This window comes from Castor canadensis, chromosome 15, assembly GCF_047511655.1.
Source record: "Castor canadensis chromosome 15, mCasCan1.hap1v2, whole genome shotgun sequence".
NCBI classification, from domain to species: domain Eukaryota; kingdom Metazoa; phylum Chordata; class Mammalia; order Rodentia; family Castoridae; genus Castor; species Castor canadensis.
In genome coordinates this window covers 9,630,795-9,653,913 of record NC_133400.1, presented here as the reverse complement: position 1 = coordinate 9,653,913, position 23,119 = coordinate 9,630,795, and the positions used below count along the sequence as shown (strand labels likewise).

Sequence of the window (23,119 nt, the reverse complement as noted above, 5' to 3'; positions counted from 1 at the left end):
AACATTTTGCAGCCAGAACCGGTGATATGTAATGAAGGCATTGATGCACCCACCTTCCTGAAACAGTGCCTCCAGGTTTGAGGACCTTCTCTGACTACAGAGAGACAATTGGTGCCTCTGGGACTGCTGAAAATAAATACCAAATGTGATTGTCATCCCCCGCCTCCTTTCAGCTTCAACCTCTCTATCCTCAGCCAGCACAACTCCACTCTTTCCTTGTGCTCTTTGAACAATTTTCTCTCCTTTCCTAGTCATCTCCTTTACTTTCATTTTTCTCTTTTTTTGGGGGGGTGGGGGGATGTTGGTAGTACTGGGATTTGAACTCAGGACCTTGCACTTGCTAGGCAGGTGCTCTACCTCTTAAGTCACACCCCTCACCCTTTAATTTTCTTGATACCTAGGCCTGTTTACTCTTGAATGGAGACACAGTTTCCAAAATAATTGAAAATCAGTGTCAAACCATGGAGTCCTTTAGAAATCTTGAATGCTGACTCCATTAGTGCTACAGAGAAAATGTCTCAGAAATATCCTTTCCCTGTTCACATTCCTGCAGTGTCTCCTGCTCTCTTCAAACTCTCCCAGACTTCCAAACCTTGTCCTTGCGATCTCTAGCCCTTTGCTCACCCTTCACATTTATTCTTTTACCTTCCAGAAGTGAATCTTGGCTCTTTCCAAAGTGCACCAACCAGGCATCTTCTTGGTTTCCCCCCTCACCTTGACGGCACTATACACAAAAGGCCACCAGGCAAGCCCAGCTGAGAGAAAATTTCTTTAACTAGGAGAAAGAAGGAAAGAGCCCAAATCACTCCTAGGTATTTTCTGATTTGCATTTCCAGCAGAGGAGTCATTATTTGCCAGTCTTCGATGTGCCCTGCTAAGCTTTGAACATGACAGGATGGATTTCTAGAATGGTCATAATCTATCAGGGAAAGACTAGAAGGTAGTGATTCTGCTACTGTCTTCTTCTGAGGCTAATTAAACTTAAATGTCAATTAACCAAAATTTGAAGTTCAGTTCCTCTGTCACGATGACCACATTTTAAGTGTTCAGTAACCACATTTGGTCAGTGGCTACCATATTGGATAGCACAGATACAAATAATTTCCATTATCATAGGATGCTCTAAGGACACTGATATTCTTTATGATTGCCTTTATCTCCCACCTCTCCTTTTTCCTATTGAAACAACTGTTTTACTAAACATTTTTATCAGCAGGAATGACTCAGGAAAGAACAGTAATATAATAGCAAAAATGGACTATTTCTCTATGTGGACCCTATCCCCTCTGTAGTTCAGAAATGAAGTCACAGTGGTCATTCTGGACTGTTTCTCTCCTCCACGTAGAGATTGTTTGGGGCTGGAGAAGTTGGGGATTAGGAACACCCATTCCTAAGTCATTCTTTCCTGCAAGAAGCACCTGATTCCAATGAAGTGAGTTAATAACCACCCTCTCTGTGCTAGCTGTGACCTTTGTACAACCTCCTCTGTGGAATTATCACACTGTGTAGTCATTTATTTACTGATCTCTGAACTCCTGAGAAGCACAGATGTCATTGTCAGTGTTGTAACAATATTGCCTAGCCAATCCCCAAAACACTGAGGGTCTGTTGAATTTAAATTGGATGAGATTGAATGTTCTGTGCACCCAATTACTGCCAAGCTCCTGTCTGAAGTTGATTCCTTGGTCAACATCAAACATGGAGAATAGAGATGTTAACCTTTTCGGAAACCATCCTAGAAATAAATACCTCCTGCTGTATCCCCAGGAGTAGCTGAGAATAGATAAATAACTCCTGGTCCCCACATCAAAAGGGTTAGTCTTGGCATCAGGGAGAACATGTTTTGGATCCATTTGTATCATGCTCTTCTGTTTCTGTTGAAAACTGGCTCTGAATATTTACATTCTCAGTCTGTCTCCTTGACCATTTTGTTCTATGTTGGAAATTCTACTGAAGTGTGTTTTGAATACTAATTCAGACATAGAAAGTGCGTGTATTTCCTTTCTCAGATACAATGGTAACAAAGAACTTGAACTACATGGATCTCATCATCCCTGCATATGTTATGGAGAAAGGGATCTGGGTGGAGGGACAGTAGCATCATTTGCTTAATCAGAAAGTGGTAGACCATGGAAAAAGTATCAGATAGGTCACAGAATTTTATTTGTCTCTCATGGTCATGGAGACTTGTTTAATTTAACCATAGTGGTCAGAGAAGGTAGGTGGGTTTATGTGGAGACAGATGCCAAGGACACCATTTCCAAGAGCAATGGGGAGAAGGAAGTTAGGGGTATCCATAACATGTTCTTTCCAGCCTCTGATGAAACACAGGGGGTTTCCTATGCTCTATCCAGGATAATTCTGGCTACCATCAAACACGAGGCCACTTGAGATTTGCATAAAAGGTGTCCTTGCTTTGGACACAATTTCCCTTCCAGAACTGGTTATTATTATTCTCACAGCCTTGAGCTAAAATGGGTGCTTGAACCAACCAAGAAAAGAAAAAAAAATTAGGAGCAAGATTTTCTGAGCTCGACCAGTGCATATTTTCCTAGGCTTTTTCAAGTTAGCAGTGGGGATTAAGAAATAGAAATAAAAACTTCAGTTCTTGGGAAATGAGGAAATAAATCAAACATCTGCTTCTTTGATGCCATGTGGATGGAAGTGCTTTGATGAGCATGTTATCAGCAAAGCAAGTCAGTATACAGGTTCCCCTTCCTTGGCTGCTTTTTCTTAGTCAAAGCCTCATGTTAGGACAACTTGGTTCTTTTTACAGCTGGCAGAGTCTGCCACACATCCTGGGTTCCTTAATGCCCACTGAGTAGAAGGGCTGGTGAGAGCATCCCATGTGGAATTTGATAGTGTTTTCCTTGATGCCACATCTCCTCCAGTGGTCTATGACCACAACTTCCCACAGACATACAGAAAGCCCTACCCACTGTTTTTCATGGAGTTTCCCAAATGATACACCAATCCTACATGTATTTTGCTTGTTCTTCTACCTGCTAACTCTTTTTTATTTTCTTTTTCTTAGACTCTGTTCCTTTCTTGATTCTTTGGTCAAATTTCTCCATTTCCCTTTCCTCTCACTCTATTGCATTCTTAATAAAAACTCTCATTTTCATTTCTTCCTTCCTACATGTTCATGATGAGAACATCTAGATCTTTGCTTCCTAGGGACCACCATACCAAGGGGCTCCATGAAAAATATTCACCATCAATGACAACTGCTGTGTGACAATGAGAGAATAAAGCTCTGAAAGGAGAAATCACACTGTCCCTCTTGTCATGGGTACTGGCATACACTACTAGAACATTCTTTTAGGACCTTGGTCCTTATTCCTCTATTGCGCCCTCCTGAGGAAATGTCTTCAGCTGAAGGAAACTCCCTTGGCCAAGATTGCACCCCCTCCCTGGGAGCAGCTCTTAGTCCATGACTAACTGATGCAAGGTACAATGCCCGGTTCCTTTGCCTTGGTTCAGAATTACTCAAGAGACCATACTGGTTCTGGAAGTTTCCATAGTAGCCCTGATACCTCTGAACTCATACTTCATAGTTCAACATCTTCTTTTCTCAGTCCAGCTTCCCTCACATCAGTCCAGGTGGTTGTTGTTCCCTAAAACACTTCCTATCAGACCTGCAAGAAACTCTCACTTTCTGAGTCTGTTTCCCAGTTAACTTGACCTTCTTTGTGTGATGATGGTGATCATGACAGTGGTGGTGAAACTAACAGCTCGCACTTACTGAGAACTTACTGTGTGCAAAGTACTCTGTTTTGCATATACCATCAATTCAGTCCATACCAACATCCAGTAAGGTGAGGATGTTACTACCTCATTTTTTTTTAAAACAGCAAGATGCCAGAAAGTTTAAAACTGAGGATATACCTAAACTTAGCTTTGTTGGTTGTGGTGGCCCACTAGAGTAATTCTTTGGGCAAAACTTTCTGGAGGTCAATGCTTTAACTTCATAGTTATTGTGTGACTTTGTACATCTCCTGGGAGCATGTTCCCTCAGCACACCATAGTGATTGGCTTTTATGATTCTGTTCCTATGGAAAATTTGAGTTTATTAGCTTTGGGTTCCATACCTAGTATACTGCTCAGAATATAACAAGTGTTCACTGTGCCAGTTGAGTGGGGAGGTCCAATCTTTGTTACTAGAAAAACTGAATGATAGTCTTTTCAAAGGAAAGCAAAGTGGGAAAATACAATGGTCAAGAACACAAGCTTTGAATTCTCTTTTCTTATGACCATACCTTAGCTTTGTAAACCTCCTTAGGCTTCGATTTTGTCCCCTGTAAAATGGTGATAATACCTTTAGCCTCTTAGCACTGTTTATGGATGCTATGAGTTAAATGATATATGTATAAAACACTTGCACCATGTCTGATACGACATAATAAGTACCTCATGCATGTGATCATTACTAGTCATGCAACCATTCCTTTTCTTCTCATGCTCCATCTTCAGAGAAATCAGTATGGAGGGTCCCAGAAAGCCCTCTTAGAAAAGGTACATCTCTCCTGAACATTCCTCTTCATGGGAACAGCTGACATTGGGCTTCTAGAGTGTTTGTCTGAAATCCTGATGACAATGAGAATAATTGTCTGGGCTGAAGAGACTCTCAAAGCTGGGGTTAGGACGTACAAAATTAGGAGAAAAAAAACACCACACCATGATGATCCTGATATGGATCCAAAAAATGATTGTACTCAAGGTTTACGCCCTCTACTCAGCAACTACTATTACTGTGATTGCCATCACCCAGCAAGGGTGAGAACTTGTGGTCTTCACTGAGCATTTGCTACAGGTGAATTCAAGATATCTTGAAAACATTTCATAAAATCATATGAACTCATGATTTGAAGAAATTTCAGCTAGGCTTCTGTTTTAAATATCTTCCCAGACATCCTTTATATTCTTTGTAAATGCCATTAGCAACCAAGAATACATCAGCCCATCCAGTATTTTTACCAGCAAGTTGAATGTAGATGACAATGCATGCTAACCGTGTTTTCAGAGGCTACAATACAAACTCAGGAGGGCAAGTCAGATTTTTAGATGAAAGAATGAGGATCCAAGAAGGAGATAAATTGGAATTATGAGCCTAATCTAATAAGACAGCATTTAACAAGACTAAATACAATCGTCTGGTCTAAGATCAGAAACTTCAACTGCCCTAGAGGATAATGAGAGAACTTTTCATTTTCATATCTACCTAATGATCATCTATTAATTTTTACCTGGTATCATTCCAAAAAGGAATTAAATTAGCTTAAAAAGAAACAATAGATCAGCAATTCTCTAAGCATAATTCCAAGCCAGCAGTATCCATATCATCTGGAAACTTGTTAAAAACATGCCATCTTGAGCCTCACCTCAGACCTCCAGAGTCAGGGATCAGGTTCAACAATCTGTTTTAACAAGCTTTCTTGGGAGTCCTGATACAACAGTAAAGTTTGCAAGCCACTGCAATAAAGTATAAGATACTTTTAAATGGAAATTTCATAACATTCAGAAGTTGAGATGATATTAAACCTTAAGGTAACATAGAGAATGTATGCTTCAAATTTGACTTAGAGATCCAAACAGCCAATGCAAAGGGGGAAAAAAAGCAGCTTATATACTATACTGGGCCTGTAAAACTCATACAACCAAACTTTGTGCTGAAATTTGAGGAAAGAAGTGAATACAGCTATTTCACTCTTGAACATATACCCAAAGGTATATAAGTCAGTGTACCATATAGACACCTGCACACTCATGTTTATTGAAGCACTTTTCACAACAGCCAAACCATGGCATCATTCCAGGTGGTCATCAACAGATGAACGGATAAATAAAATGTGATATATTTACATTAGGGCATTCTATTCAGCTATAAAGAATAAAATTATGTCATTTGTAGGAAAGTGGATGGAACTGGAGATCACATTGCTAAGCAAAAATAGCAAGACTCAGAATGACAAATATTGCATGTTCTCTGTTGTATGAAGAATCTAAATTTTAAAAAGAAGGCACCAAAGTAGAAGGGGAACTATTTGGGAAGAGGAAGGAGATCAGCGGAAGAGGGAGTGGTGTAAGAGAGAATAACGGGGGGGGGGTGAACACAAAGTATGGTGTATACATGTATGAAAGTAACACAATGAAACCCAGAGTTCCTTTCTTACTACTCTGCCTTCACTGTTTTAGGAGCCTATGTCTCGATAATAACCCATTATACCTAGCCTCTGACTAATAATTTAGCATGAGAGGAAAAATAAGTCTTTTATATTTATTAAAATTATACCAATCTTTGAGAAAAATAGGACTACCTAGCAGAACATTACATTAAGTACTTTCAAACACAATTTTTGCAATGATTCTAAATGTTTAAGAGCTGTAATATAAAAATTAAGTAAGAGATGTCTGAAGATTATCCCCCATGTGTGCCTGAGTCATTAGTCATTGTACCCACAAAAGTTTCCAGATAAAAATTAAATTTTCTTAGAGACCACTAGGTGCTGTAATCATGAAGGTGTATAGCTTGATATACCCCTGTATTAGACACAGACTTAACTTTAAGTCCATGGGTTTCGCCATCTGTGTGGCCTTGTGTTAATATTTCTTAACAATATAACTTTCAAGATATACCTGCTCATGAAAACAGGTGGCATTTGCCATGACCTGATGGAATCACAGAACACTTTACTGAGGATAACAGGAAACTAGACCTCTTAAAAAGTTAGTCTTAGCCTTTTTTGCTGAGATTTAAGTAGCTGGCTTTCAGCTTATAATCTCCAAGCCTCGCTCTTTCTGGATCGTGATTGACACATAATAAGAGTTTAGAATGAAGCCTTCTCCAGGGGGCTTCTGTGTTTGCAGAACTGTCGAGTAATTTCTTCAGGCATTTCTTCGTCAGGGTCTTGGGAAATCATAAGTTTTCACACAAAGGGAAACACAGTCAGATAAATATGCATGGAATGAGTTGGAGAGCTTGTTTTGGGGATGTAGAAATTCCTTTTATTCTTATACACTGATGCTTTGTTTCTTTGGTTGTGTCAGAAAATGGACCATTTCATTGGAGTAAAGTTTATAGACAGCTGAAGTTTTCCCATCTCAGCCCTAAAACTATCTTAACCCCTTTTTTTTTATTCATATGTGCATACAAGGCTTGGGTCATTTCTCCTCCCTGCCCCCACCCCCTCCCTTACTACCCACTGCCCCCTCCCTCTCCCCACCCCCTCAATACCCAGCAGAAATTATTCTGCCCTTATTTCTAATTTTGTTGTAGAGAGAGTATAAGCCATAATAGGAAGGAACAAGGGTTTTTGCTGGTTGAGATAAGGATAGCTATACAGGGAGTTGACTCACATTAATTTCCTGTGCGTGTGTGTTACCTTCTAGGTTAATTCTATTTGATCTCACCTTTTCTCTAGTTCCTGGTCCCCTTTTCCTATTGGCCTCAGTTGCTTTTAAGGTATCTGCTATTAGTTTCTCTGTGTTAAGTGCAACAAATGCTAGCTAGTTTTTTAGGTGTCTTACCTATCCTCACCCCTCCCTTGTGTGCTAAAGCTTTTATCATGTGCTCAAAGTCCAATCCCCTTGTTGTGTTTGCCCTTGATCTAATGTCCACATATGAGGGAGAATATATGGTTTTTGGTCTTTTGTGCCAGGCTAACCTCACTCAGAATGATGTTCTCCAATTCCATCCATTTACCAGCGAATGATAACATTTCGTTCTTCTTCATGGGTGCATAGAATTCCATTGTGTATAGATACCACATTTTCTTGATCCATTTGTCAGTGGTGGGGCATCTTGGCTGTTTCCATAACTTGGCTATTGTGAATAGTGCCACAATAAACATGGGTGTGCAGGTGCTTTGGAGTAACCTTCCCCAACCTCTTAAACTGCTCATGTTACTGGAGAGTATTTTGGTAAATAAATGACTTAAATAATTATTAACCATCAAAGTAGGACCTTTGGAAGTCCACACATACATTTCAGAGATGTATGCATTACTCTGATTTTTTAAAGGGATTAGTACTCAAACCAGAAACACAAAATTTGAATAGTCATGACTGTCCCCTCACTCAGTTACTTGAGTATGTGTTACTTGAGTATTGTGTGTATTACTTTGGACCAGTTTCATACCAGGTACTCTGGCAGCAAAGAAATGTGAGGCATGCAGCTGCCTTCAAGAGGGGCAACTTTAAGAAATGGACCATCTGGGGCAATATGGGAAACTTGCCTGATTTGTGATCAGGAAAGCCTTGAGAAGGTGGTGAGTTCTGAGCCCATCTTTCAAGGAAGTCATCCTCTTTGCCTTCATCCATTCTGTGTGGATGACACTAATGAGCTAGACTAGAGAACACAGGTACAAGTAGATGTATACTTGACTCCAAAGAAGCCGAGGAAGAAATAGGCAAGGTGGGCTTAAAAACACTTCAAGTCGTCTTGCTTGGAAAAGAAGCTATGGGCAGACGCTAATGAGCCTTGGGTTAGACTGAGTGTTGAATGTAATTCCCAAGTGTAGTTCCATGCACTACCAATGGACTCAAGTATGGGGTTTCCATGGAGATGATTTCAATACATTTTAATAACATTCTTATTTTTAATGTATTAACAAAAAAACCCCAGTAATTTCCTTTATCCAGAGATAACTTAGATCCAGTATTCCCGTATATATCAGGCCATCCCTTTTATTTCTCTTCTCTGAGCCATCAGTCAGCTCTTGATGGCTGGTATTCAGCATTGTGGGTGCTATTTATGTATAGTGCCAGAATAAATGTGTGCCATGATTGAGGAGAGATGTTGGTTGTTTTGAGACCTTTTTAAATTATGTCTCCTTTCTCTTTCTCCTAGATTAGCTGGTGGTTATTGTGTCTGGCTGCTTTCCATGTGTCTGCTTATACAGTCTTCAGTATAGTTTTTACCCTTGATTAAGTGCTACAATGTGTAATGACCAGGCTGTCAATATGTGTTTTCAAAGTAAGAATAAACATACCGAGAGAGGACAAAAGGGCTCTCTTGAATTAAACTAGAAACTGTGACTATTTTCTCTGCCAGAAAAGCATTACTTATCTGCATAGAAATGATTGGATTTTGCTTTATTGATGACATTTAGCTAAGTGGTGTTACTTTTAAGAACACCAAGCCAGAAAGGGAGAAAAAGGAAGAAGAAAGGAAGGGAAAGAAGGGTGGAAAGAGAAGGGAAGGGAAGGAATAAAAAAGACAGGCGAGTGGTTTTTTTGGATCTCATATTGGATTTCTTTCCATTCTTGCTGTTCACAGTGGTTTGAACTTCATTGACTTGATGGTACGACAAGGGAATATTGACAACCCTCCAAAGACCCCCCTGGTGCCGGGATTTGAGTGCTCTGGGATTGTTGAAGCTCTGGGAGACAGTGTGAAAGGATACGAGGTAATGTTTTCACTCTGATTGAAAGAGTAATACTTATCTGGAATCCATTGAGACCATAAAAGCCTCTGCAAAAATGTATTTGAAATAACCTAAGCCATGCATTATTCTCGGTCTTATTATTTGGTTTTATGAGGAACATTTGTAATGATAGGACTTTCCAAAAGACTCATGACTTCCTCATGTACTATCACGGTTGCTACTGGCAACAGGCTGGGGAACTGGGCAGGACAAATCTTGTCATCTTCTTTATTCATGTAACACAGCTATTAAGAGTATTTTGCTTCAGATTAAGTGCTCACAGTCCCTTGGCCATCCACAGTTCCCATTTTTCTCTGCCATCTCAGGTTCAAAACTCAATTACAAATTACATAAGTTTAGGGGAAATAGCATCTATATTTTATAATTTGGTTCTTTTAAAACTTTACTTAACTGAAACATTTAAGTGATCATTTATAAATCTCTGAGTGTTTTAGGATAGGGGAAGTAGAATTTTAGATGAAAAAATCTAAGTCAAAGAGTCATAAAACAGTGGGGTAGAATTGGCCATGGATTGATAGCTTTGGGTACAAGATTTATTATATTATTAGGACTACTTTTATATAGGTTTTAAATTCTCTGTAATGATACACTTTTTAATTTGTGAAAAGATGCATGACCTTCCTACCACTATAATTCAGATCAAATCAAATTTGCCTTATAAAAAACAAAACACTGTGAACCCATCAGCTGCATAAAATTCAGTCATCTGGAATCAAAAAGCCATGGTGAATCAAGTGCAAGTGCTCTCACTCATAATTTCTCTGCTTGAGAGGTCAAAGGGAGCTAGCATTTGGGAACCCACTACAACCAGGTCCACAGAGAAGCCATCTGTTTTTTCAGCCTGACGAACCCCACAAGAAACGATAATTACTATCCCTGGAGATGCAGAGGGGATCCTTCCATAAGATCAGAAGGACCATTAGAACCCAGGTTCAGGCATCAAAGCCTTTTTACTCTTACTAGAATCCCATGGTCTTTTCACTTGCTCCCAACTCCCAAATGCTGCAAAGCCCAACACAAAATGACGAAATGAAGACAAACCCTATCAAATTCAATGCCAAAGTGCCCTTCAAATTGAATTTGAGTCTGCTTGTCAGTCTCCATGCATCTAGGCCTCAGTGTACTCTGAAAATATCAATATGCTTCAAGTTCATTATGATGAATGTCTGGAAATCTCATCCCACTTAGAAGTCTTGGTGTCAGTGGTTTCCAATAATACAAAAGAAAAGACACTGAGAAAGAAGTAAAGGAGTTTTTACTTTTTCTCATACAACTGTACATTTTCTGGCTTCAGGTTAGCCTTTTAACCAGAGGCATATTGTCTCTTCATTACAAAAGTGCTGTATACAAAAAAAATCTCATCACTCCTCTGCTCGCCACGTTAACCCTGAGCATTGAACAAATCACCAACTATTCTGGAATACAGCGGCAAACAGGGATATTATTGAACTTGATATAGAGGGATAACAGTATACTTGATGACATATATTTTTCCTTTAAATTCGATTTATCTTCTAGTTAGCCCTGGCTTGTCTACTATCAAGCCCATCCTTCGATTTTAATCTCTCTCTCTATCTCTCTCTCTCTCTCTCTCTCTCTCTGTCACACACACACACACACACACACACACACACACACCCCAATGATTTCAGCTGCACAAACAAATAAAAGAAGCCACCTATGCTTTCCAGTTGGAGTGTGATATGGGAGAAAGCCAATACAGATATTTCACATACAATGTTGGCTTATGATTTTCGATCATGTTGGAGTTGGAACTCCATGAGGGTAGAGCAGAGCTGAGTCTGGAGGTAACCTGACACTAGCATTCTGTGATGTGTGCCGTGTCACACATTGGATACGGAGGCTCAGAGAGGGGCACAGAACCTGGCTTCCACAGCCCCTGGAGGTTTTCATAGGTGGGTTGCAAGAGAGTCACAGATGTTTTGATATTGGGAGCGGGTGAGGTTGCATCCTTGAGTGTGTTTTTGTCTTGTTTTCTGGGAAGGAAACTATTGTTTTCATCAGATTCTAATTTGAGAAACCCCTCTGAAAAAATTAAGAAACACTTAAATGTATGTTTGAGCCTAAAATCTGAAATAGAATCTAACTTTCAGTGCCCTTAGTGATATTCTGGGTATATTTATTTAACCAACACTAAATGAGAACCTAGAATCTATACTGCTCTAGACATAGGGACAGAAGCCTCTGCCATCCTGAGGCTGACATTCTAATTGAGGGTAAAAGGGGATAGACAAGAAAGATGGAACATGAATGGATGAGGTAACTTCAGACAGAATAAGGCCTTCCAAAAAAAATAAAAGTGGATGATGTAATAAGATAACATGGCAAGAAAGGAGCACTTCTTCATTTGGGCCATCTTTTTTATTTTCTTGTTATGTAGCTCAGGCTGGTCTCAAACTCATGGTTCTCCTTCCTCACCCTCCTGATTACTAGGATTACAGGTGTGCACCAACATGCCTGGCTCAAATTGAGGTGTCTTGTTGAAGCAATGATATAAGTGTTGAGTTCACATATATTGTATGATTCAGCCTTCACAATGAGCCCTGTTAGAGAAGTAGGACAACACCTGTTTTGCAGACGCATTGCCTGAGACAGACAGGTTGAGCACCTTAACTTTTGTTACTTTGAAGGGGCAGAACTGTATTATGGCTCGACACACTATAGCCATTTCTTATACTGTAGCAAGTGGACTAAGGCAGGCTCCCCTGCCTGGGCAGACTGAATGTCCACCTGCACCGTGGAGGAAATGACAACAGGCAGGTGACTGTAGGGGCTTCTTGGCTCTCCCTCTACACAAATATTGGCAACAAAACAATTCATATGGTCTTGGCTGGAGTTTCTGCCAACTGGAAGAACCACTGTCACCTTCGAGTCCCTCTAAGATCAGCATTTATCTGATACCCAGCACCACTGCATGGAGAGAAAGATTCAGTGATGCTCACACCTATATATTTGGACTATCTGGAGTGTTCCCCATCGCCTGTGGGTCATTTTCCAACAACATAAATGGTCAGCGAAGCCTTCCCCTAGGAACAGCTCGTCTTAGCAATGCTGAGAAAGGTAGAACAAGGAAAAGTGAGAGAGCTCTCAACTGGAATTCTTCTGGCTCTGCCTCTGTCTGTCCCAGAGAGGAAACAAGTAAGAGGAAAATTGGGAGTTCCCTCCCCATTCAGCCTCAATTTTCCCATCCATGTATATGGCATGATAATAGTTTATTGTTCTTGAAGTTCAATCACTTCATGGGGTTCCTGTGGGAGCTCTATAAGGTCAGGTAGACAAAGGCACTTAGCCCAGATTCGGGACAGATTCTTGGTAAATGTCACATAGGATTATGAATAAGGACCGCTCCTAGCATTCCCCTGGCCTGCAGTTTCCTGGAGTTCTATTCAACGCCAGACACTTGTCTTCCCCTTTCACCCTAGAGATGCTTCCTCTGAGATTACTGGAAGCTTCTCCAGAGTTGAACTTCTGCCCCTCTTTTACCCTGTGGAAAAGAAAGACCCATTTCTCACTATGCACCAAACTTTGAGCCATGCATTAAGAAGCTATAAATCAGTGAGACTCGGCCTCTCCACTCTGAGGGCTCACCGCTTAGAGGGAGAATCAATCACATGAAAAGATGACCCAGCATAATGGGTTCATCACAGTCATGAAGGGCGTATAAGGAATCAGATGGACTTTGGCCGAAGCCTTATATTCACGCTTACAACTATGTGGTCTTGGGAATGCTTTTGGGTGCAGGAGGGACAGTACCAGGGCTTGAACTCAGGGCCTCGCATTTGCTAAGCAAGTGCTGTGCCACTTGAGCCACACCCCAGGACTTTGGCTTTTAGTTTGTTTTTTCAGATAGGGTCTCGCATTTTTGTCCACGCCAAGACATGAGCCTCCTATCTCCGTCCCCGCCCCCACGGAGCTGGGATTAGAGGTGTGTACTACCATGCCCAGTCCTTAGAAATGCTTTTTAATTGCTCTGAGCTTGTCTCCAGTCTGTAAAGTGGGAACAGTAATAAAAGCTACTGCACCAGATTGTCGAGGGGACTAAATGCAATGACACTTGCTCTGTACTTAATGCCAGTGCAAAGCAAGTATGCAATAAACTGAAACACATTAACACCAAGAAGAGTGGCCGATTCTGGCTTTGTGGAAAGGGTGGTTATGCACAGGTTACTCCAGAGGCACCTGCACACCCATGTTTATTGCAGCACTATTCACAATAGCCAAGTTATGGAAACAGCCAAGATGCCCCAGCACTGACGAATGGATTAAGAAAATGTGGTATCTATACACAATGGAATTTTATGCAGCCATGAAGAAGAATGAAATGTTATCATTCGCTGGTAAATGGATGGAATTGGAGAACATCATTCTGAGTGAGGTTAGCCTGGCCCAAAAGACCAAAAATCGTATGTTCTCCCTCATATGTGGACATTAGATCAAGGGCAAACACAGCAAGGGGATTGGACTATGAGCACATGATAAAAGCGAGAGCACACAAGGGAGGGGTGAGGATAAGTAAGACACCTAAAAAACTAGCTAGCATTTGTTGCCCTTAACGCAGAGAAACTAATAGCAGATACCTTAAAAGCAACAGAGGCCAATAGGAAAAGGGGACCAGGAACTAGAGAAAAGGTGAGATCAAAAAGAATTAACCTAGAAGGTAACACGAGCGCACAGGAAATCAATGTGAGTCAATGCCCTGTATAGCTATCCTTATCTCAACCAGCAAAAACCCTTGTTCCTTCCTATTATTGCTTATACTCTCTCTACAACAAAATTAGAGATAAGAGCAAAATAGTTTCTGCTGGGTATTGAGGGGGGGGAGAGGGAGGGGGCGGAGTGGGTGGTAAGGGAGGGGGTGGGGGCAGGGGGGGAGAAATGAACCAAGCCTTGTATGCACATATGATTAATAAAAGAAAAAGGAAAAAAAAAAAAAGAAAGGGTGGTCATGGGGAATGCTCCAGAGTAAAGAGGATCTCTGAGCTGAGCTTTGAAGGAAAAATCAAAGATTTGCCAAAGGAAAGCAAAGAAATGGAATGCCATCTTCAGCACTAGCAGGCACAAAGGTCCTGGGGTATGAGTGTGCATTTCCCGAGCTTTTCCTACCAATTTTCCAGGGTGGCCATGGGGGAGACACAGGAGTTCGTACTGGACAGCATGTGAGATGATCCTCCCCATCTCCATTTCTCATGCTGTCTTAACTCCCATATTCTGCTGCCTCTTTGTTATTGAAGGCCAATTTTCCTCTTGTTTCCTCTCTGGGACAGACAGCTTACACAACCAAGGTGGAGGGCTAACCTGATCCAGTAGCCAAGGAGTTCAGGTTATTTACAGGCTTGAGAGAGGAGGAGAAAAGAAGGCAGGTGTTAACTGGAGCCACAGATAACTCACAGATGAGTCACAAGCAAGGGCTTCTCCCTGTCCAGATCTCAGGGAGGACTCAGGGAAGGAGAACCTGCTTATGTTTTGTCACACATCTCAAGGACAAAGAAAGGAGATGAGAGGAGAGATAAAGTCCTCCATGCCCACCTATCAGCTTGTCACCATGATTAGTAGCTTGCCTCTCTCTCTCTCACAGCAAGCTGGCCAGACTCTTGTGTTGCTCCTCCTACTGGGGCAGGACAATTTGCTTCTGTGATTCGGGTGTCTCTCCTGAATCAGGCAAGCTCTGACAGATGCTCTGGCAGCTGGTGTCCATGTTCACTCAGAGTATTGTTGATTCTGTCCCCATCTGTCTCATCCACTTGAACTCCTCATTATCCAGGTCTGAAAAGTGCCAGGATGGACCGTTTCTTTCTCCTTTATCATTCGCTGGATAAATGTACAAGTGGGTCCTTACAGACATTGTGTTGGCCACACACTGAGGTTATGATAACCCCATTCCAAAACATGCAGAACTGGTCAGTCTGGCGAATTCCCAAGGTTCCAAGAAGCTTACCTCCAAGCTACACTGAAATCTCTTGGCTCACCAACCCTTCCCAACACATAATTATAATGGTCTTTTTTATCTTGGACCAATGTCCGAAACATCACCATCATAGCTTCATGCTTTTGGCTTATGGTTTCATTCTCTATACAAAATATCCCTTCCAAATGGATTTGCCTTCTAAGCCCTGGTAGCACTTGCCACATGAAATTTTCAAGGAACGCAAACAATCTGAAAGCATAAGTGGTACATCATTTACAGTGGTATCTCCAGTCCCTAGAAACTAAGACTAAAAAAGGGATTAAAAATATAATCCTGGAAGGGGATCATTTGATGCTATGAAAAGATGCTTGGAATCAGACAGACCTTCTGTGCGACCTTAGGACAGAGACTTCACCTTTCTTGTCTTTATTTTATTCCATGCATGTATGGGGATAAAAATCCCATGAGGATGTCATGTAGATTAAGTAACTGACATTAAATGAAGTTTACTGAGTCTGGCTCATTATTACTGTTCAATAAATTACGGCATCTCTGTTGTGATCAAATGTGAATTTAGAAATATCTTTCATCAGGAGAAATCCATTCTCTAGCCAGGCTGTAAGTCCCAGGATGCTTTGCTATGGGGACTAAAATCCCTGAGAAGCCCTAAAAGAAGGGTACTAGGTGATCAGATGAAAGTTGGCTTTACAAGAATGGAGGAAGACTCTGAATCCTTTTTCTGATTCCATTCACTAGATGTTAATTACTACGACTACTTTTATTAACGACATGACACTGCCCTGCCCTTTTGCTACCAGCTGAACTGTGCTTAGAATTTCATAGACAGAATAGGTCCTTAGCCCCTGGATTGGGGGTGAAGGGATAGGAGATGAGATAGATAGGCAGGAAATAAGTTTTATAACTCAAGTATTTTAGTTTATTTGAATTCTTACTGAAACTGTACAAAAAGTCACTTGTTTCATCAAAGAATGATGAAACTCAGAAGAATTTGGATAGAGATTACAAGTATATGAGTTAGGAAAAGCATATACTATCTGCCAGTCTGCTATCTGTGATGCTATCTGCCAGTCTGCGTCATGGACAGCTGCCAATAATTATTGTCTCTCCTTGAACCTTTGTCAGGAGCAAATCCACTAACCTGGTGTTTCTCCACATGCAGATTGGAGAACGAGTCATGGCATTTGTCAATTACAATGCCTGGGCAGAGGTGGTCTGCACACCAGTGGAGTTTGTCTACAAGATCCCAGATGACATGACCTTCCCCGAGGCGGCTGCATTCCCTGTGAACTTCGTCACAGCCTACATGATGCTCTTTGAAGTTGCTAACCTCCGGGAAGGGATGTCCGTGCTTGTGCACTCAGCTGGTGGTGGAGTGGTAAGTTGGCTAGTCATGATTCAGCTTCCTCAAGGTCATGATAGTGGAAAAGGAGTGACATGCAATTGACAATGGGATTCTTAAGTGAACTCTGAGCACCAGGGAGAATAATCTATGACTTGGACAGTGGAGCCCTTGTAGATGATTTGCACTGGGGATAGGGTGAGCCTCAGAGATGGTTTCTCAGAGGCTTAGGAACGTCTCCAAGATGACATGTGAGAACACAGGGGTGCCAGAACTGGTTTCTGTAGAGAAGCACTCTCAGTGTTGGTATTGTGATGAAATGTGCCAGTTGTCATGAGATGCCTTACAGTCACATCTTACTAATATTCGTTGAAATGTCAAAATGGTGGGTTATTTACTTTTTCAATTAATTGCAGTGTGTCTAAGATTGTTCCTATACTAATGACATTCTTACTCCTTTCTATTCTGGTGTATTTTCTTGAGTGGGTGAAAAGTGGTCAGAGATTGTACTGGTACCCTGAAGATTACACATAAATGGAATTGCTACACATGGGTGGACTTTGTGCATAACCTTTCAGGTGTGTTTTTGCCAAGGGGGAAAGCGAAGAATTCAGAATTGCTGCTCTGGAGTTCAGGGATGGCAGACATTTCCATGGTTTGTATTCAGTGCATATTGTGTGCCCCACACATGGCAAGTACTATGTGCCCATCATAGTCCACTGGGCTTGGATAGAACTCTAGTTTTTCTGAGAGTGGGCGGTTCTATTCCCTAACTCTACAGAACAGAACACATACTGTGTTCTAGACTCTATAGATGCAGAGATCTGTAAGACAATGTCCTGACATGTCATCTAATAGGGTTTGAAAGGTTCTCTGAGTCAGTGATTCTGGGTTTTGATGACCTCTGAGATGAGTTCTTATGACTGAGTATCTCAGAGATACTTTCACCGGAGGTTTTGCTAACATTGATTTAAAAGAATTTACAACTATAACCGGGCACTGGTGGCTCACACCTGTAATCCTAGCTACTCAGGAGGCAGAGATCAGAAGGATTGCAGTTCAAAGCCAGTCTGGGCAAATAGTTCTTAATACCCTATCTCGAGACCCTATCTCCCCCATCACCAAAAACGGGGGGCTGGTGGAGTGGCTCAAGGTGTAGGCCCTGATTTCAAACCCCAGTACTGCAAAAAAAAAAAACCTTTTTTTAAATTTACAGCTATCACAACACTATGCAGGGTAACACACATTTCTGGTTTTCCTCTACAAGAAAACAAACTCACATCCAAAACCATAAAGGCAAAGACATGAAAATTTAGGGAAATCTTAAGAAGAATATATTGAATTGCTTCAGCAAATTTGCTGATGCAAATGAAAAAAGGTATAATAACAGCTAAATGCCTTTTAGAAAAGAGATAGATTTCAGTCCCAGCAATTTGCAGGCCATTTAGAATGCTGGCATTTATTGTCCTGGAGTGCTCAGCATAGAACACACCAGCATAGAGCATAGAGCAGTTAGAGATTTGTTTTCAAATTATGACATAAGCTTCAGTCTTTCCTGGGATGCTGAACTCAGTCCTGCCAAGGATCAATGTTTATACATTGACATCGATGATGTTTCTGTTCATTTTTAAAGTTTCTTTTTTTTCTTGCCTGGAACAAAGAGGAATGTGTCAGGGAAATGTGTCTCACATGAAAAAGAAAGACATAAAAAAGAAAACCTTGGGAAATAACAGAAATTTGTATGATGCCTATTCTGAGCTTGTAGACACTAACAACAAAAAGTTCTGAAACTGGGGAAAAGGGACAGTGAGGGGAGGAAAATGAGTTAGTGCATATCATGCAGGCTGTCGGTCCTGAAGCTTTGTAGGAAATGGACAACAGTTTTGTTCCTTAGCTTCCTAATGGTGGGTGAAAATAGGGGGATGATCATCCATGTGAGATAGTGTTCATTTGATGGAGACGAAGCCATTACTGGAGCTGGTTTTATATGTGTTATAACTAGTACTGGTGGAGACTAGAGAAATATTGCCATGTGGAGTCCCGTAAGAAATGTGTGCTGAAAAGCAATGAACATCCCCTTTGAAACAGTTATGGTAAATCCAAGTATTGCTATGAAACTTTTTCTTATACTGTGCTCGCAATGTTACCAAATAGCATTAAAGTAAAGCAAAATTTAGTGAAAGGAAACAGACTGGGGCCAGAGGATGTGGTCTGGCTTAATCTTTAACAGAGATTGAAGGTGTGACTGGACCACCCCGTCTCTTGGTGGGAAGGTCTCCTTAAGTAGCATTTCTCCCAACCAAGATTTGGTAGGTGGGGTTCAGCAGTTCAAAGTCACCATTAGAGAAAAGATTTTTGGCCAAGTGCAGACTCATATATGTGAGCACTCAACTAACTGAGCAGGGGTTGACACTGTCTTACAAAAATGAAAGAGTCCTAAATGTCCTTTCCACAGTGGAAAGGCCAGTGAGTTCCCCTTGCCCCCATTTAGAACTAGATTCCTCCCGAGAAGATGACTGGCCACTGTTCTCATGGTAGGGGGAGCCCCTGATGGGCACTTTAGTATGCATTACCCTTGACACCCTGGAAAGGAAGAGAGGTATATACCATCATCATTGACTAATCTGTGAAGTATAGCAGCCAACTGCATGGTTTCAACCTAACGGTCCTCTACAGATGTGTACATCTATATCCCTGGCACTTGTGAGTATGTTACCTTACATGGCAAAAGAAATTCACAAATGAGACTGAGGTAATTTCTTGAGATGAAGAGATTATTTTAGTTAATCTAGGCAGACCCAATGTAATCACAAGAGTGAGAGGGAGACTTAAAGATATTATACTACTGGATTTAGTGATGGAGGAAGGGGTTATGAGCCCAAGAACTGAGGTGGCCTCTATGGAAGAGACAGAAGATAGATTCTCCCCTGTAGACTTCTGAAGGAGCACAACCCTGCTAACACCTTGGTTTTATCCAAGTGAAACTGATTTTGGACTTCAGACCTCCAGAACTGTGATATAATAAATCCAGGTTGAGCCACTAATTTTGTGGTAATTAATGTCATAGCAGCAATGGGAAACTAATTGAGCCTCTTTCCGGGGATGCTTCCTGTCCCCTTCTCCACTGTGGAGAGCCCACAGAGGCCTGAAGAATGCACAGGTAATGAATAGCAGAGGCGGGATTTGAACCCTAATCTGCCTGATTGCAAACCTATTCTCTTTCCGCTCAGCAACCCACAGTGTTGGGAGAACACAGATCATTTATTCCTCTAATTCATTCACTTAATAAACATGTATTCAACATCTACTCAGTTAAGTGTGGACATTGTAAAATCTGAAGGACTGTGGCCCATCGATGTCATTTAACTTGATGTCAATGAGATGGCCAAGAGTAAACGTTGAGTTTCTATAAAGTCTGTGGTCCTAATGGCAGTAAGACTTCTGTCTGATTTGCATCAAAGGCTAGGATAGAGAATTTACAGACAGCATATGAGGAACACCAGCCTCAGCTGTGATTTTGAAGGAACTCTAATTTGGCATTGGAAAATAATTCAGTCCAGAGCAGGATATGCTGTCATTGGTACTGTCCAAATGCCTCCACTGCTCTGTAAATCATTGAAGGCACTGCTTTCCTCTGACTGTAGCATGACCAGATGGCTCGAGATGGTAATGCCCCTAATCAGATCTTCAGAAATGAGTTGAAAATTGACTCACAGTCCCTTAAAGGGGAAGTAACAAAATAAACTGTGAGTGGGACTTCTGTCAGAAACTTTAAGGGCTTTGTTGTCAATCCCACTTAATATGCCTCTCCAGTCAAGCTCCTGTCTGAATTGGGGTGTGCTCAGTTTCTGGAGGGTGGCATCACTGTTAATACAAGTGATGACTCTTGGCATCTACACTTGACATTGGATGCTGTCTGGTTCCTGGGGTCCTTTTCCCTTTCATCACATCATCTGAACAGTGACTACTGTAGGCAGTGAGCACCACCCCCACTTGCCATACGTGCTGATAGTTAGAGAAGTCAGAACAGTGTGAATGCCAGGGCCAGATGTGCTCCAGGCTTCCTGGCCCTGCATTTGATGCTTGTGCTGCTCCACCACCTGTCCCCTTAGCATCAGGTGAGAAGAGACAGGTCCCCCTTACATACCTCCTCAGAAAACGACTCTGGGAAGTTAAGACAAGATCCACTTCCTCCTTACCCTCCCTCCAGCCACACTGAACTGCTCAGCCTTCTCACAACATACTAAGCTTTGTGAACCTTGGTGCCTTTTCATGTCCTGTTTCTTTTTTCTAGAACAGTCTTCTCTTCTAATCTAAAGGTCACCTCCTCTGAGAAGCCATACTGTATTCTTTGTCTAGGTAACCTTTCATGAAAGCTATAAGAGAATCCTTATTTTTCATTTTTGTATGGGTTGGTCCTCTGAGCAACATTTCATGGCCCAAGCTAAAGTATTATCTACTGAAATCATGGTTGTATGGTAGGAAGAACCTGAATTCAACCCTCAGTTTTGTCATTTAATAGCTGACAGAGAGTGGCCAGCTTATTTCTGTAAAAATAGAAATGACACAGTGTACCTCATGCCACCATGTGAGGAGTAAGCGAGAAACAAAGAGATTAGCATAATAGCCTGACATATGGTCCATTAATGGTAGAATGGGTAGGGTGGAGAGAGAGAGAGAGAGAGAGAGAGATTTCTTTTTATTCATAGTACTGAGCACAACCTTGGACTCAAAACAGGGGCTGAATAAATGTTGATTGAATTATTTCTGGCCAAATATTTAATGTAAAAAATGCACTTCCATGCATACATTACGTTTCTTAAGATGATGCAGTGAGAATGGCACTTCACCTCTATGAAGTGCCATTTGCTCGACCAGAACCCCACTTTAATGATGATAAAACATCATACAGGTCAAAGTTAAAGGGAAATTCTATAAAATATCTGATCAGTACTCCTCAGATCTTCCAAGGTAATGAAAACCAAAGAAAGATAGAGAAACTGTCACAGACCAGAGGCAAAGGAGCCATGACAAGTAAATGCAATATAGTGTCCTGATAGGATCTAGCAACAGAAAAGAGACCTTAATGGACTATATGATGCAACCCAAATAGAGTCTGCAGATTAGTTAATAGTGTGGTGTTAATTCCCTAGTTTGGATAACCATATATTGGCCATGTACGGCACTGCCATTAAGGAAATCTAGGCAAAGGGTATATAGGAAGTCTAAATACCCTTTTTTACTCACCCCTCTGTAAAAAAAAAAAAAAAACAAAAACTATTCCAAGATAGAGTTGGAAGGAAGGCTGGTGGAGTGGTTCAAGAAGTAAGAGCACCTGCTTAGCAAGCATGAAGCTCTGAGTTCAAACCTCAGTACCTCCCCCGCCCCCCAAACAAAAAGAGTTGCAGGGAAAGCCAGCCAAGGGATTTATGGCTAAGGGAAATGAATATTTAAACCCTCTCACCTCCACCTGGGTATTGCTCCACCCTACCATAGCACTATCTTGATTTTCCTCACCAAGAGGATGTTTTAGGGACACAGTTCCAGTTGCAAACCATGAGCAGGACTGGAGAGGCATCTCTGAATTTCTCTGGGCTCAGATGAGGGTTCATCCACAGGCTCCCAGCTGAGACATGTGTACCAAAAGATAGACAGGCTGAGAGTTGCTGTAGTGATTGCAGCAAGCTGAGCTGGGCCACAGGTCTTGGAAAGGAAAGGACAGCTTAACTTTCAGTCAGTTAAATGGTCACCACTCAATGATTAAATTCCATTAATTATAGATGATGCGTTTCCCAATGTCATTCACACCCTGTAAATGTAGCAACCACTGAAGAGAGGGGTGGAACCTACAGAAGGGCATTGTGAGGCTCTTCCAGAACATCTGTGGGCCTGTGTGCTGGTGGTCCTTCCTGAATGACAGATTCACTATACGTCACCTTAACACTGAGCCTTAAGGAACACAGGGGAAGTGAGACTCCTCAGTGTGCTGAAAGATTTCTACATGTAGGACAGACATGCCGTGTTAGCAGAGAGACAACTCTACTATAGGAATGTATGTTTTTTTAGAGGAAGGAAAGATTTATGTTGGCCTACGGTGTCAGTCCATCATGGCAGGAAGAGAGTGGTAGTGTAGAGCAGCTCACATCATAGTGGCCAGGAAGGAAAGAGAGAGAGAGGGAGGGAGAGAGAGAGAGAGAGAATGCCTGCACTAGCTGGCTTAGGAATGTATTTTGTTGAAAACAAAACCATGATTAATCAAGAAAGGCACAAACATCTATCACGGTCATCTCTTCTCTAAAATGCTACACATTTCCAAATCCTGAGATTCATTCATTTATCCATTCATCCATTCAGCACACATGTAGTGAAGGCCTGCTCTGCTCAGGA

The 23,119-nt window shown here is 41.4% G+C and overlaps 1 protein-coding gene across 1 annotated transcript in view; it reads left to right on the top strand.

The window, feature by feature from the left end:
• Nucleotides 1-23,119, top strand: part of Vat1l (vesicle amine transport 1 like) — a 153,641-nt gene that overhangs the window by 11,571 nt on the left and 118,951 nt on the right. The window contains exons 2-3 of the mRNA XM_020162448.2: nt 9,278-9,407; nt 16,553-16,768. Coding sequence (XP_020018037.1) covers nt 9,278-9,407; nt 16,553-16,768 — 346 coding nt within the window. The remainder of the gene's footprint in view (nt 1-9,277; nt 9,408-16,552; nt 16,769-23,119) is intronic.